Here is a 16,554-nt window from a genome sequence, read left to right on the forward strand (position 1 = left end):
ATGCATCTTGTAATAAAGTAATTTCCCTTATCATTTTGCTTAAACATCTCATTTTCAAGAATAGAAAATTAGACCACACAGCATAAAGCAATTCTTATTTCAATATAATTGGGTTTATCTTGTTTGTGAAGCTTGAACATCAAGTGTTCATAAACAGATTTTCTTTTGGTAAATTAAGAACATGCTGTAAAAAGAAAACAACAATCTAAAAATTCCACATCCTTTTGGGAAATACAGAAGCTTTCGCTCCCATCTTCTTTAAAACTATTTTTTAGTATTCTAGCATTAAGGTGAAGCAATAGAGGAAAATTAGGGTAGCTGTCTTTTGCTGTACTTAACTTTTAAAATTAATACCTGGTATATTAACACTGTTTTCCATTAATCCAGTCTGAAGCTCTGCCCTTCCTTGAGCATCTCCTTTCTTCATTTGTGCTTCTGTTTTGTCTTCTTTAGTTTTTCCAGCATTTCTTTCTGTTTCTTCCTGAATGTCAACATTTTGAATTGCAGTGGCGATAGTATCAGCGATTTCATCCAGTTCTGCTGAGCTGAGATTCTCCACATTCACTTGGTGTTTCTCTAGGTCCTTCAATACATTTTTAATAAGTGCCTCTGGATCACAAAACAACATAAGCACATGATTTAGTTGCGTACATGAAACACATGTGCTTATATCTTTAATTTTTCCTAAAAGATGGTTTTCTTTTCATGAAGTGTATCTGCTTTTTAAAGGGAGGCACACTCATTCATGCTGAATTCCTTACAGAAAGCACAGTATTCTTAATGGATGTTAAAGTTTATCATGAGGTGAATCTGTGCCAGGACAGAGGTATATATGCTATTATATAACCCAGCAAGTTCTTCTAGAGAGAGGGCATGAAATTATCATTTTTTTTTTACAAGAAGCACATCCTTTCCTAGTCTAAATTGACTCAAAATACTGAAGACAAGTAGCCTAATTTTAAAGTAGCCTAACTTTTTTTTTAGCTGAAGAACAGTACAAACAACATTACTGTTTCCTAGAGATCAGTTTTCTTTGGTGATTTGCTTTCACAAGCAGCTATACAGAGTCCTGGGAAAAAAATGAGAGTCAGATATTTTGTCTTTCAAACAAAAAGCACCTCATTGATTAGAAGGGGATATAAATCTATGTCCATTATATATATGGATATGTAAAGGACAAAATTTCTAAATTGTATTAATTTTTTTTGGAACAGATGTAATTTTTAAATATATATTTACAGATATAGATGATACAGATAGATATACACTATATATATATATATATATCTTTAAATACAGATATAATCTTATAGATATAGAACTTGTTTTGGTTTGCCAGCTATGAATGTTTTACCAGTCACATTGAGAAATAAACAACAAAACAAAATAGCAAAACACCTTTGATGTGATAAAAGTTTCGAAGATAAGGAAATTCAAGGACAATGGATATTAAAGGTGAGTCAGAAGATGGAGCATAACAGCTCCCCAGGGAAGGCACTTTCCTGACTGCATATATTGCATCTCTACTTTGTCAGTCTGTAGAACTCTGTAAAACTCAGCCTAATGTCTCCTGGAGTGTAAGACACTAAATGTGGTGTTTACTGTAGCACACCAAAACCATTTCCAATCATGCCTCTGTTCTGCTTATTCATTTTTATAAGAAATTTAACATAATTATACATATGCATGCAAGAAAGAAAACTCTTTCACATAGTATTGTGGAGAAAGAGGATAATAAGGACTGCTTTTAAATCTCTATTGAATGTATGAATTTACGTATGAGCAGTTTGAAGACACCATCCAAACTTTTTTCTCAATACTAACACTGCCCAGATTAAGCCCGGTAGTTGGACATGTTCATCTGTGAGCAAGGCTTTTGGACCATGCTGTCAGCTTTCAGGCTCACATAAAAGTGAATTTAAAAGTAGGAAAAAAGGGGAAAACAATGCCATAAGAAGGGCTAAAAATAAGGATTTTTCTTTTTCCTCACAACAAAGGAGGAAGAAGTAGAGACTAAGAAATAAATAAAAGTAGTTAACAGACTTCTGCTTCAGGGAAGAGGCAGTGGAACATCTGTGATTTTGCAGGGAAACAAGCATCAAAGATTATTTTTCATTGGGAATAAGAGGCCAAGACCTTGGACATGTCTGTGCTTTCTTGGATCCCTCAGTTTTAACTGAAGAGCTCACCATCAGCATCTCATCATCAGCCTCCTAATTCCATCTCAAGGCAAAGACTAATTTCTCCTGACTTGACCAAAATTCACGAACCAAAATAATGCCATTTTCCCTTAACTAATTAGTCCATAAAAAGCAAAAGAACTTAAACAGCTTAAATAATAGGTTTACTGTGAGTCTGAGAGGATGTTGACATATGGGGAAGGTGGTTCTTTTATTTTCCAGGTAAAAAGGAAACATCTTTCCAACAATCCACCATGATGCTATTACAAAATTCTACTAATTCAATTATAAAATTCAGTAATAAAAAATACAAGCTAATCTTGAAAAATGTGAACTTTTGAAATTTCCTTTAAAAAACCACAGTTTTAAGTACACTTAATTGTGATTATCAATAAAAATAGACAGGTTATATCTGTGATGTTACTTCAAACTGACAGTCAACAAAGATTTTGGTACCATACTGGAATAGCAGAGTGCTTTGTACAGGAAAGCAAGTGCTCAGAAATGTGAATCAAAGATGTAAACTCAATCTGTGCCAAACTCCCCGGGCCAAGATATGTGGAGGCAGCAAAATTAATACTGAAGTTTGACGGAAGCTTAGCAACACTTCAGAGAATACTTTGAAAAGTTTCCTTTCATTTTATTGTATCCACTCCCTGTTATGAATAATATAGTATAAGCATGGTGACCAAATGTTTTTGTTTAGGAAGGTAATTTGCAAGAGCAAATTAATCCAAACTGCAACAAAACTTTTTGATGCACTTTATCAACCTGAGTTCAAGACATATTTTCAAGAAGCAGAAGAGCTACCTGGCAGAGAGGTAAGAGGATGTGCCATATAGCAGAAATGCAGAAAACTAAGCTAGAGGAAGAAAATATTACTGTTGCATTGCCACAGGAGCCTTGTGTCTGCTTAGGTATCATTTCTGATCTTATCTTTTATAGAACTATTGGACAATATCTTGACAGGAAAGCCTAAATTATTGAAGCAGAGCTAATAAAGTCAGCAATGGAAAGACAGAATATATATCAGATTCAAATCAAAACTAAAACTTTACAAATAAAACATCATTTGAAGACAAATCTTAAAAGAGAATTGTATTTCAGGACATATATAATTAAAAGAGTTATATTAATGCAACACAACTAGATTCTTGTTTATTTCATTTGATTCTCAGCCAGCTGTCAAGACCAACTACTGAGTTCCTCAACAACATGTAAGCAATGTAGTCTTGTCATTTCCATTCCATTTTTTCCAAACTAACTTTTTCTCTTTACCTATATTCTTAGCCCAGTCTTATCTCTCCAGTCCATCTTCAGACTAATCTTTAATATCCTCTGTCAACAAAACAGGTGTCTTAATCTCAAACAAATGGGAATGGGGGAACAAGGCAAGGAATAACAGGAAAAAGGAATGGCCACAGACTCTATTCCAGATAATACTGGCAGGCTCACTGCAGGTTCTTCTGGTTCACTAGAACCTCCACATTATATAGAGGAGCCTCCTGCTCCTCTAATACTGACATTCCTGGCCTGGTCATTGCCACCTGGGCACAGTTCATCAAACAGACTCCTAAATACTGCATTGATATGAGGTAAAACTTTGGCATTATATCTACTTTTACTGAACAACTACAAAGTGACTTAAAATGTCAAAGACTAAAGGCAATAACCAAAGGCAATAACCAAAGCTGGTAAGTATGAGGAACATCATGTTTTTAGTACCCCAGGAGGTACAGTCACCAAAGTGTCTGTAAAAGCCTGGTAAAAGGCAGGTCTACATAAAGAGTGTTGCTAACTTCACATGGCTACTGATATGATATTAATCCTTGTCCATGGTAAATATGGATATTTACACATCTTGTTATGGCACTTGTCCATGTTTGCAATAATTTGTAAATTACTGGATAACACTGATAAACAGACAAATATCACTGCATCTGTTTACAAACACCTTTGGGTAATATGATGAATTTATTAAAGTCAGAAAATATTCTTGGAGATAAACCAAAAAGCAGATGGATACTGCAATGGCACAGCACTTAAGCAGCACATGTACTTGAACATACATTTACCTGTGCACAGCTTTTATAGTCTCCCATGGACTCCCTACTAAGTAGACTCAGCAATGCTCAGTCATGTTTCACAGGGCTTGTACTGCAAACCAGATTTCTCCCTTAGCTCCAGCTTTCCAACTGATGAATGTAAACTGCCTTTTATAGTTACCCTGGAACCATAATGGCAGTAAAGGCATATATGTCCTAGAAGATGTAATTTTTAATATAAGCTCCACCAGTAGAATTCTCTAGGAGGTTAACAATAGCACCTTATCCAGGGAAGGCAGCTTTTTATTTTACAGAATATAAATGATGCCTCATCCTCTGCTGGCACAAGATCCAAAGCCAGCTTCCCTGAAAACCACATGGTATGGGAGCAGTAACTTTGTTAGAAATTCCACAGAGTGGTCTGTCTTCTTCAGCTCCATCACCCTACTGACCACATGTTAGATGATTCAGCAGCTGAGCACCACATGGAATGGTGGTCCCAGCTTTGTCAGAAAGAGGATGTATATAAAAAAATATTTTTTTTTCCATAAACATGGAAGTTTACTATTTTTTTAAGACATCTGAATTACTAATTCTGTGACCTTTTCAAAGGAACAGAGAGACATATTCTGTAATATTTAACACACAAAAAATCAGTAGACTAGAACAAACCACATCAAACTGAGCCAAATTCTAAATACGGCTGGTGCAGAGGAGAGATTAACAATTCCAGTGTTGCACAGTGACTACAAAGGCAGTACCCACGCACATCATGCTACTCCTAGAGGTAACAACTTCCAAATCTGATAGAAAAATAACTCCACATTTCCTTCTTTTGTATTTGTCCCTCAGGGTGCCTTTTTAGCAAATTTACCTGCCACTGTTTTGCAGCAATTCTCAGTACTAATCTGCTGAGTACCTTCTGGATTGTTCTCCCAGTCCAGTGCCTTTGTCTAATCCACTATCAGATGGATCAGAGACTTGAGCACCCCATGCCTTCCAGTTTTTTTACAGTTCTGTCGTTCACAGAGTGCAAGGGAAAAACAACCCACAAGCCTTCAATAATCCATAAGCACAAGAGAGATTGGAGAAAGGTTAAAAGCAGGAAGAAGTTGTGCGGTCAGCCTGGGAAATCTGAATCTAAACCACTTTCATTCCAGTGGACAAGATTTTAAGCAATGAATATGTTGGGGTTTGTCCTCACCACTTTCTTGTGAGATTATTAAGTGGCTCAAAAATACAAAGGAAACAACATTATTTCCTACTCAAACAATTCATAATGTCTTGTCTATTCAACATTTAAAAGCAAATGCAATAGCACAAGTTCCTGCAGGGCATATTATGTATGAGAAGTCAAAGTAGTACAACCCAATGAATTGTGAAACATGTTATTCCCTGTAAGTGTTAAGCATTTTTTTCCCAGTTGGCTCCTACCAGGAAAGGTGAAGTGGAACAGCTGGAGGATAATGAAACCAGCATGTGCCTAGTTTGTTTTGAGGCTAGCAAGAAAATTGCCTAACCTGTGCAAGAGTCTTACAGTGCCACCTGGATTTGATTTTACATTATAGTTCATTCCTTGAAACCTATTATCTCTGGGCACCATACCAAGAATGCTTTCGCTCCTGAGCATCCTTTAGACTGCAAGCATTATCCTTCCTCTGCTAAAACTCTGACATTACTGTGTGTTTGTGTGTGTTCATGCTTTGGAGGATATTTACAAAAAAAACAACAAAACAAATCAAACAACACTACACTTTATGGATGATAAAAAGGGCCTCTTACATATCACCAAAATCCATTGGGATAGTGGTGACTGCAGTGTAACAGATACAACTGCTTGACAATGGCTGGGGATCAACTCTTTCATTTTCCAAGCGTCTAAACCACTGGAATAACATTGACAGATTAGTTTAAAGAAACAACAAAATGAATCAGAGTCAAAGTCTACACGATCTCCAAGACTCATCTTACAAAGCAGTGCTTTAAGCGTGTCACAGCATGGGGATGTTACCCTCCATTTTCATTTAAATATTTGTTGAACTACCACATTCAGAATAAACTGCAATCCAGTCAAAACAAACAAGATGAAAATCCAGGAAATGGGTTCTCTGTTACAGAATGTCCAGGCAAAACTAGATGCAACCCCACATTCTTGTCCACCTCTCCATAGAACTGACAGATTCTTCCCTTCTCTGTGTTCTGCAGCAGAATTCATCTAACAGTTAATTTCTGTGCTTAACTTTGAATTTTACCCATGATCCTTGAATTTCTAGTTAAATGAAGAGATGTGGAACAAAACCAGGCATTTCTGCATTATCTATATATATAGTGTGGGATGACTGCATAAAAACAGATTTGGTAGTGAAGATATACCCATAATTATGCGTTGTTTGTAAAATGCTTTGAAAATATAATAAATTACATAAATGCTATGTCTTACTAAATGCCATATATTTCTGCACACATATGGAAGGTGGGCTGAAGAAGGTGGGTAGATGTTTGCAGGGAAAGAGTAGCTGGAATGGTGAACATTATTACTGTGTTATGGCAGATATAAATATGCCAATACTAGGAGATATATTAAATGTCTAATTTTATTTTCTTTTTCTCAAAAATATTCAGTGAACAAAAGGGAAACTTTAGGTAAGCAAAAAAAAGTAAATATCAGCTTTACCATCCACAATGCTCAGAGGGTCCTTTGGATCATCCTGGGAAGGAGATTTATGACTCAGCATCTCAGGGGTTGGCCTCAGCACTCCAGGCACAGGCCTCGGCTGGAACAGCTTCCTCGTTCTGAAATCTTCCGCTTTTCCTTTGGCTAAAGTTCCATCAAAAGGACTGACTTGTGTAGAGTACAATCTCTCAGCATAAACCTGAGACCCTTTAGTCCTGCTGTGAGGGCTTTTCTCGTTGCTCTGTGCAGACAGGTTCTGGGTGATGTAGGAGTGCAGTGAGGCCATCAGGCTCTTCTGGCTGAGCCCCATTCCCGACTCCGGCGAGAGCTGGGCTGGCTGCCGCTGGCTGAGCGTCCTCCCACGGGGATCCGCAGGGAATTCCTGCTGGGATTTGGATGCACGGGCCAAAGGAGGTGACAGCTCTTTGAGGTTCTGCCTCATGTAGTAGCTCATAGGGTCATTGTAGATGTAGCTCTAGAGAGAGCAGAAGGTGGACAAAAGGGGTCAGAATTGCTTGGTAATTATTGTTGTGCCAGGATCTGAGGCATAACCCTTAGTGTTTACCAGGAAAACAATAATTGGAACCAGTCATGCAAATGTAAACTGCAAACCTCAAACTGCTAAGTGTGCTTCAAAGAGGCACTACTACATAAGCAAAGATACCATTTATCAAATTATTAAAAAGAAAGAGAAAGAGGTTAGAGAGAGAATAACACAAGTCACTGTCAACTATGTGTGCACCATTTGTATTCAGTCAGACAAAGGAAATTTAGTAAATCCACTTTGCCTTTGGTTTTTACTTAACCTGTAAGAATAACAGTTTTTCAGATTACTTACCAAAAATTAGCATGTCAATTTAAAAATACAATTTTTAAAGGAACACCAAGTAAAGCAATTATTTTGCATACATTAAATACTTTGTTCTATTTTATATGAAATATTTTTCCACTAAATTAAATCTCTAATAAATATATCATCTGACACTCTGAAAAAAAAAGTATAAATAAAGTTTAAATTGTTTTTTAATTAAACTATTATTTTCAGGAAAAACACCACAGCAAATTAAACAACAATGTTAAAAACATGTCAATCAAGCTCAAACCACATTTTTACTGAAAAAGTTCTGGGACTATAAAGTGGAAAGGTGGGCTTGCAGTACAGTTTTCTATTTGCAGTTTCTATTTCCATGGACACACCAGATGGACATTCTTTTTACTATGATTTAATCCTAGAGACATTTTTGCTTTGATCACAACCTAAAGGCAGGCCTTTTCATTTTTTTAGCAAACCAGTTCCATCCTCCTAAATAATTTCAAAAATCATTTTCCCTCAGTTCTTGCTAAATACTACTTTGAACTGAGAGGTTTACTTCTATCCAGAAACATTGCAATTATATTCTTTGTTTATAATTCCCTCAGGACACCTTGCTGAAGTTACATCCCATACTGTATGTGTGTTGTGGGATGGGTCCTGCTTCTCAGCTGCGCTTTCTTGGTTAAACTGTCACACAAACTACATCACAATGTGGCAGCCTTAGGACAGGGACTATTTCAGCTCTCACTGCTATAAATTATAGTGAGTCACTGGTGTCCCTGTGCACTGATGACACAATGATTTAGGATAGATGGAGCTGCAAAAGCTACAGAGCGAGTGAAGAGGCTGCACACTCTGGAGGAGAGCAATTAGAAGGATACAGACAGAAAAATCATTATTTATGTATTTGCTAATGTACTTTGTAAAAACAAAATAAGTAAGATTGATATACTCCTCCAGAGATGAAGAATTACTTTTAGATTTCATATTGTCAGTTTCTGGACAATAATTTTGCTCTCTGTCTGAACAATTTTATTTCTTTTGATGATAGCCAGTGTATTTTACAGTACAAATTAATATATTTTACAATACATATTCAAACCTTCTTTTCAAGAGGGTTTTCTTCCCCTTAAGAAATTATTTAATAGGTTCATTCCACAGTCCATATCATGATTTAAAGAGAATTATGGTATAGGCAATTTTATTACAGAGACAAAAGGCACTTCTTGGCTTGTGACCTACCAATGCAAGGCTTTGGATTTCTGCAGTTGGTCTTTAACATAGAAATGCGTTTTGTGAAATCCAAGAAATCGGGCTGCAGTGAAGCAGTGTCAAAAAGCACAGAGCTAGAGATCAAGCAGCTTTGTGTATGAAATATTTCAGTGTCTCCTGGGAACTGTATCAAACAGCAGCAGTGCAGCTCTGGTTCAGTGCTCCAGCTGCAGGGTAGGCATTGCTCTGATCAGCTCCAAGGGGGAGCCAGTTGTCAAAATGCAAGTTGAACGCTGTTCACATGCTTAATAGCAAAGCCTAAATGTGAAAAACTTACAGTCAGATGCATTTATCTCCCTATTTAAATGGGTCTTTGCCTGGGGTAATTAACTCTCTAATGATACTCCAGAGTGAGGAGGAACTGCAGAGGGTGACACAAAGCAGCCCAGGACACCACGAGCAGTTCACTGACAATTCACATAAGCTGCCATCTGCCTTCCCCACTCCTGTTCTCTCTGCCTTGCAGCCTTCCAGAACCCCTCCTGGGATCAAGGGAAGGAAGAACAGGGAGCTGGGAAAGGGAGAAACGCAACAGGGGGAAAAGAACATTCCCCATTCAGCCACTGGAAGATAAATCTCTCAAACCAACTTGGTAACTGCACCCTATAATTTGGATCTATGTCCCATATCCACCTCTCTCTTTTGCCTCTTAAGCTTCACTAGTAAGTGTCAGAGGGAAAGAAACTGCTGGACACTCTCAAACCATGTGAAATATTAGGGTTAGGAGATGTGGGCAGGCTTTTGACAAGCTATTTAACAAGTCCAAGTACCCTTTAGCATTAATAGATCAGTGATTTTCTTTTCTTGCAGACAACGAGCACATCAACAAAGAAAAGACCACCAACCCACTGAGTGATCATACACAAACTGGATATGTGTGTGCCAGGCCTGGGCTCAGAGCTGCACCTCTGTCAGGAAGGGGCAGCCTCTCAGCAGCTTGACAGGTCACACTTCGGGCAGTAAGGGATGAAATATTAAAAGTTCTAATTAAAGCAGAGCACTGACAGCTCAGCTGTCTTCACTGGGATAGCAGCTCTTCTGATGTAGTTTACTCTGGCTTTAATTAAAGGTAACGTACACAGCTGTATGGCAATCCTCCACTTCCAGGAGAAAAAAAATCCTCTTCTTTGCTGCTCCCACCTCAAACAAAACACTAGAAGTGTATGTGCCACCTGACATTTGCAAGATGAAATCCAAGTAAAATTGAAGCACAGATAAATACAGTCCTAAACTATGGGTTTGCTTAAGTGGTACGGGGGAAAAAAAAAATCTAATTTTACAGAATTTTGTCCTTATTTTATAGGACAAAAATATCAGTAATATGTAATTTAGAATCCAGAGACCATTTACATCCCAAGTTATTAATAACAATTGCAGAGCACTGTGGTTATCTTATTTGAAGTGGGTTTTGCAAAACCCACTCCTGAACACGTACATTGCTAGTTTGATTAATGTCAAAGTTAAATGGCATAGTCCACGGTTAGTGAAAATAATGTAAATTCCCTTATTGGTGCCTTTGGAGAATCTTCTAACATTATGGAGAAGCAGAGGGAAACACGGAGCTAGAAATTTTTGAAAGAAAATACATTTCTGGATTGATTACACAGGACTCATATGAAGTGCCAGTAATAGAACAAAAAAAAACCACCCTAAACAAACATTGAGTGAAATGTGCAAAAATAAAGAATGCACTAGTTACCATATAGATGGTTTATACTGAGTAAGGTTGAAATACAAGCCCCTGTTACTATCAGGAACATTTCCTTTTTTTAATAGGTAAAATATTGTTCAATTATCTCATGTCACTGATACAAAGCCTTTGAAAAGTTGCCAAATGAATTGCCAAAGCCCTCAATTTTTAAAAAAAAATCTTATTTCTCCGTCTGCACAGGGTTTCCCTCTCCTTCACCACCTTTCAGATAAGCTATCTCAATAATTCACACATTCAAAAAAGCCACACACACTAAATTTTCTGAAGATGGAATTGTTAGAGCAATGTCTTGTATGGTTTAGGTATTTTCTGCATGAAAATTCACAGAAGGGCACATTAAATTACACTGCAGACACACTATGCAAAAGTCTATGGACTGCATGTTTTATTAAAAATAAAAGCAAATTAGAAGAGGAGTGCAGGTTTAGATACATAAAATACAATACTGTTCAATTTATCCACAGAAGGGTAAATTGACTTGAATGTTTTGCCCAACTGCAGAAAGAATGGAATCAAATGTATGACAAAATACTTCCTTTCTTGCACATACATTTGCTAAATCTTGAAGGCATATAGAGCTAACAAAAATCCCTTAGAAATGCATAAAGAAGAAATCTTCTGCCCTCAATTTCATATGCTTTTCTGTTTGATGCATTTTCAGATATTAACCCATTTGCTACCACCTAAATTTGGTTGAAGCATGATTCCACCTACAACTCTTAATTTATTGTGCCTATTTGAGATATTGACATCATGGTCTCTGAAATTAGAAGATAAAACCACAATACTGGAAGGCCCATCTTACGCATGGGGGGATAAAATAACATTTTCCAAAGACTACCAGAAATGAAGTTACCTCATACCTTAACTCACTGTGTGGAGTGAAAGAAGTTTAGCTTTTTGTACCAGACACAGTCTAGGTACTCTGTGACTCACACAGACCTGCCTCATGCAAACTCACTACATGGGAGACACATGTACTCATGTGAACCCCCAAAATAAACACCAGCACAAGTGGCACTGCCTGATTGCTGAATCAAAAGTTAGACTGTGAATTTGTACCATTTCATTTACCTTTAAATAGATAAAAATCCACCCAGCAATGAAACCTGAGGGCCAAACAGGTGGCATGGAGTGGATGACAGCAGGAAAGTCCCTGGGATGGGGCTGAGCAAGCAGCACAGCTCTGTTCTCAGAGCATCACAGCTAAAGTAGCAAGTCCTATGACAACAAAGCCTTAATTCTTTCAGCTGGGGAGCTGCTGTGCCCACACAGTGCTGTCCAGTCAGGATATCTCAGCAGGCTTCCAGCCAGGTTCAAGTGGAAAGGGAGGAAGTCCCTCAACAAGCTCTGCGTGCTGTAGATACGACCTTACATACTCTGCACCAAATTCAGTGTTAGCTTTAGCTGAAAATAAAACTACAGCCAATGAAAGCTTTTAATTGTCTGAGTAATAATGAAACAAAAGCCTTTTCTACCAGCTGTTTATAACCCTTTCACTAACTATATGATATTATACCATGCACAAACCCCAAGAATTTGGAAAACTAATCCAGAATCCAGAAACTGGAAAAGAGGCCAAACCAGTGTTTCCTGCAGTGATGGGACAGCATCAGGCCATGGCCTTTCACAGGTTTAAGATTCACAGGTTTAAGGCAACATGAAAGTCATCTCACCTGACCTACTATTTAATTAATAATTTTCTGTAACTATCTTCTATTTTCTTTCTGAAAAATACAGTAGCTTTGAAACCATTTAAGAACTCCATCAGATAAGGTGGCAGAGATTGCTAATTAACATCCTGCAGTTTGGACTGTCAAAAACTTGGTCAAGCAAAAGGAGCTTTCAGACCCTGCTTTGACTGAAACTACTCATGACTTTATTTCCTAATCCTTTTAGTAAAATCACAGTGAAGCAGGACTGTCCAGGCTCTGACTCTACAGCATTCAATAATCTCTACTGCTGTAATATCAGTTGATTTCAGAGATTTAGCTTCCACTCTTAAGCAAAACAAGCTTCAAAAAAGAAAGAAAGAAAAAAAAAGAAAAAAAAGAAAGGACAATACACTGGCTTTTTTCATGTATAAGTTGCTATTTAATAAAATCACTTTTAAGACTTTTATTTTCCCAGCCATTCTTAATCTCCTTTGGAATGATCATATCCACTTACCTACCCTTCAACTATCTACAACAGATTCTCCTACATGAATAAGATTTATTGTCAGTTGATGTAACTTACTGTCTTTAGTTTTCATAACTACTGCATTTTCTCTTTCCTTCTGATACATCTCCATCCTATGGGTCAAAACATTTAATTTGGTGTAGAAGGAGTTCTGGGTGATCTTTCCTCAGCATTCATGACTACCTCATCATAAACAAAGAATATCAGTTTTACACATTGGGATACATGAGAACCTGGCTTGTCTCCACAAGGAATAAAACACATGGAGAAAAATGAAGGGTGGGGGACCCCCAGTAACCTGATCAATGGCAAGGGGCCCCTGCCCTGGCTCCATCCAGGGCCATCACCATCATGTCCAGGAGTGCCACCCACCAGACAGTTGATGGAGAAAGCTCTCTGGATCACCCTGCAGACTGAAAGGGGTTAATGCCTGCAGGGCTGTGGGACTCCTTAAGAGCTGCAGGACTCTTTATGGGTGCCAGCTTGTCATTGTCCGAGGCATACCATGGGATGTTTAGAAAAAAGGGATAGTCTGGAATGGTAGCATGTAAGCAGGCTCACCAAAACACCTGTCTGACCATGTCTTGTGCCTGTCCTGTCTTCTCAACAAACTCAATTTCTAACAATTCTCCTGGGTGGCAAGTTCTGTTCTGTACCTTATGTCCTGTGGTGCCTCCTGGCAGTACCTGCTCCACTTGGCCACTGCCTGGACATAGGGACACAAGACTTGGGACATCTTTACCTCTGCCAGCCCACTGCATCCAGGGGCTCCTTGACACCACCAGCAGGAACCAAAGAGTGACACTCAGCCCACAGTGGTGATAGAAATTGTGCAGCCTGGTGATCAGTGCTGATAGATCTACAGGGTGTACCAGCTTCCCTTGCCTGAGAACATTTTGCTCATATGCCAATAAGTCTGTTACTCAAGGATTCAGTGAATGATGTTTAAACACATTTTCTGTAGGCATATGCTGGTATATTGAGCTATCTCATTATCTAAAGATGATTTTCATAGAAACATGATGATCTTCATCTGCCAAAAGTTGAGCACATTAACACCAATTCAGTATATTTATAACTCCAACACATGAATCTAGAAAATACTTTTATCCTAAGAAATGCAAGTGAATGGAGATCTGCAGGATCGATGCCCACAGCATCGCTTTAAAACCCTATTGAAAGCAACCTTCCATTTGCTGGACAGCAGCTTGAGGACAGCTGAGGTCTTTTCCCCTATTAAAAATAAAGAAATTATTGTTCCACTGTCCTGAAATGTCTACACCAACATACTCACACAGAAGTAGATAAAGTAAGTTTAAATTTCTGTGAGCTCTACCCTCTCATTTGATAAGTATAATGGAAAAATAAAAATGGACTGCACTTTAAAATTTGTATCAGCTCCATCATCTTCTATTTACTGATTGCAATGTACTGAAGTACCAGGAGTAAATATTTGCAAGACAAGCAGCAAATTTTCAGGAAAAATTACAGAAACAAACTCCAAACACATGGTATTTGGAAAAAAAAATAGCTCATTTTGAAGGAAAGGGGCTGAAAAAGAACTAAATCTTATTATCCAGTCAGTATTTGAGATTTTAAAAATATCAGTCTATGTTTCATCTGGGAATTACTAGAAATTAATTAACTGCCCTTTTAAATATGACTCCAGACTTGACAGAGATCATTTATAATAACATTTCAATGGCACTTGTATCTTCTAATAATTGAAAAAATAATTAATCCTTACAAGATACCTGTGTGATAAGGGAAATTATGATTTCTATGTTAGATGTTGAAACTCTGTCATTATATCCTGCATAAACTGATGGGCTGTAGGTAAAAGTATGGTTTGGATCTAAGACTTGAGCATGATACTAGCACTAGAATGCTCCATTGGTGAATTACTAGTTCAAAAGATAAATCACAAGTCACATTATGTCACTAAAGGACATGAAATGATTCACACTACTACCTTCAGTGTTAGAACAAAAACCTGGGACTTTATTTTCTGACTCCAGTATTTACAGATTCTTGACAATGACCAGGGATTGGATAATTAAGTTACCACCTTCACAAGCACACTGGCCATGCAAAACATCCATCAAAACACGTTTCTCAGAAGGAATGTGATAAACAACTCATGTTTACCAGACACTCATGGGAAAGCAACCAAAACTATGAAAACATTATCAGAAGGTTTAATTCTCAGGGCAACACATTAGATCACCAGGCTGTGTATTTATGCCACACACAACATGATTGCAATTTTACTAGGTTTTGTAGCCATGATTCTATAAGACCTTTATGTGTGTGAGTACCAGTCCTTCCAGAAAAAATTGCAATCTACATTAGATTCCTGCAGAAAGGCCAAAAGGATGGGAATTACAGTGTCTCATTTTATATATTTATATTAAAACAGATGGGTCACAACTTGAAAACTCTCTTTTTCCCTCCATTGATCATTGAAGCAATACAGACATATTTATATGGTCAAATGATTTCTGCTCCAGTACTTATGGGGATTTGTTTGTTGGGTTTTGGAGTTGTTTTGGTTTGGTTTTGGATTTTGTGGAGTTTTTCATTGGTTAGTTTGGGGTGTTTTGTGTATGTGTGTTGGCTGCCTTTTCTTAGGAGGATTTAATGTTTCTATTTTTCTATAAAGAGCAACAAAGAGGAGAATGATCTGAAAGATGAAATACTTTTCTGGGATTTGAGGCTTAGCTTTTAGTCTACACTTTACCAAAAAATTATTGCATGACCTCAGAAAATCTGTCTAAACTGTCTGTGAAGTAGTGGGGTTAGTTCTTCCCCACCTTGTAAGGGCTTTAGGTAAATGAATACACAAATGCTTGGGAAGTGTTCAGATATCATTTCATAAGAATGCCAATAGAGAGGCAGTTCTGTAGCTTCAAGGAGACATTCCTTTATAAATTATTTCAGAAATATTTTTATGAAAGTGTTCATGTACAGCTGGATTACATTTTCTTATACATAGTCCCTTATATATGAAATATTAAATTTTACCTTTATATAAATAGAGTTTAAATATATACACAGCACAAAGTTTTTTGACCTTTTGTCAAAATTCTGATAAATTTCATTCAGTCCTGTGCTTAAATCAGTGTTAGATAAATAAGTGTGCTGTCATTTTTTTGAATTAAAGTTCTAGGTTAAAATTTGCAATGACTAAGTAATTTCTTATAGTTAATCACAGTAATTATTATTTGCAGATAAGCTCAGGGTGTATCTTTGAGCATTCATATACTCAGATTTTCTAAAATAAATAATAATCCTTTTAAATAATTATCATACATCTTAGTTCTTTTGGTGATCAATTACAAAGATTCAAACAATTGATTTTTTTAGGCCAGCAAATATCTGAATTTTTATTTTAGATGATTTTTACTTGCAGGTTCTCCCCTTTCTGAATCACTGCACTGCTGAGCCACAACTCTCTAGCACTAACCAGTCACTTTACCTGCTTCCTTTCCCCCTCATGATTTTGAAAAGGCCTTTATTAGCCCCTTCTTTGATGTAAAGATTCTGTGGGGTATTTCCCCAGAAATATTTGCTTCAAAATTTATAAAAATACCTAAGATGTGGAGATTTCTGTAATCACAATATCTACACAAGAAGTCTACCACGAAAACAAATGTCCCTAAAACACAAAGAAACAG

General features: G+C 37.2%; 1 protein-coding gene across 1 annotated transcript in view; it reads right to left on the reverse strand.

Annotated features, from left to right (window-relative positions):
• PTPRN2 (protein tyrosine phosphatase receptor type N2) overlaps positions 1-16,554 on the reverse strand; it is a 635,317-nt gene that overhangs the window by 387,638 nt on the left and 231,125 nt on the right. Inside the window, exons 6-7 of the mRNA XM_058833496.1 lie at positions 6,888-7,374; positions 355-606 (exon numbers count right to left, since the gene is read on the reverse strand). Of these exons, the coding sequence (XP_058689479.1) occupies positions 355-606; positions 6,888-7,374 (739 nt within the window). The remainder of the gene's footprint in view (positions 1-354; positions 607-6,887; positions 7,375-16,554) is intronic.

The sequence above is a fragment of the Poecile atricapillus genome, chromosome 2, assembly GCF_030490865.1.
Source record: "Poecile atricapillus isolate bPoeAtr1 chromosome 2, bPoeAtr1.hap1, whole genome shotgun sequence".
NCBI classification, from domain to species: Eukaryota; Metazoa; Chordata; class Aves; order Passeriformes; family Paridae; genus Poecile; species Poecile atricapillus.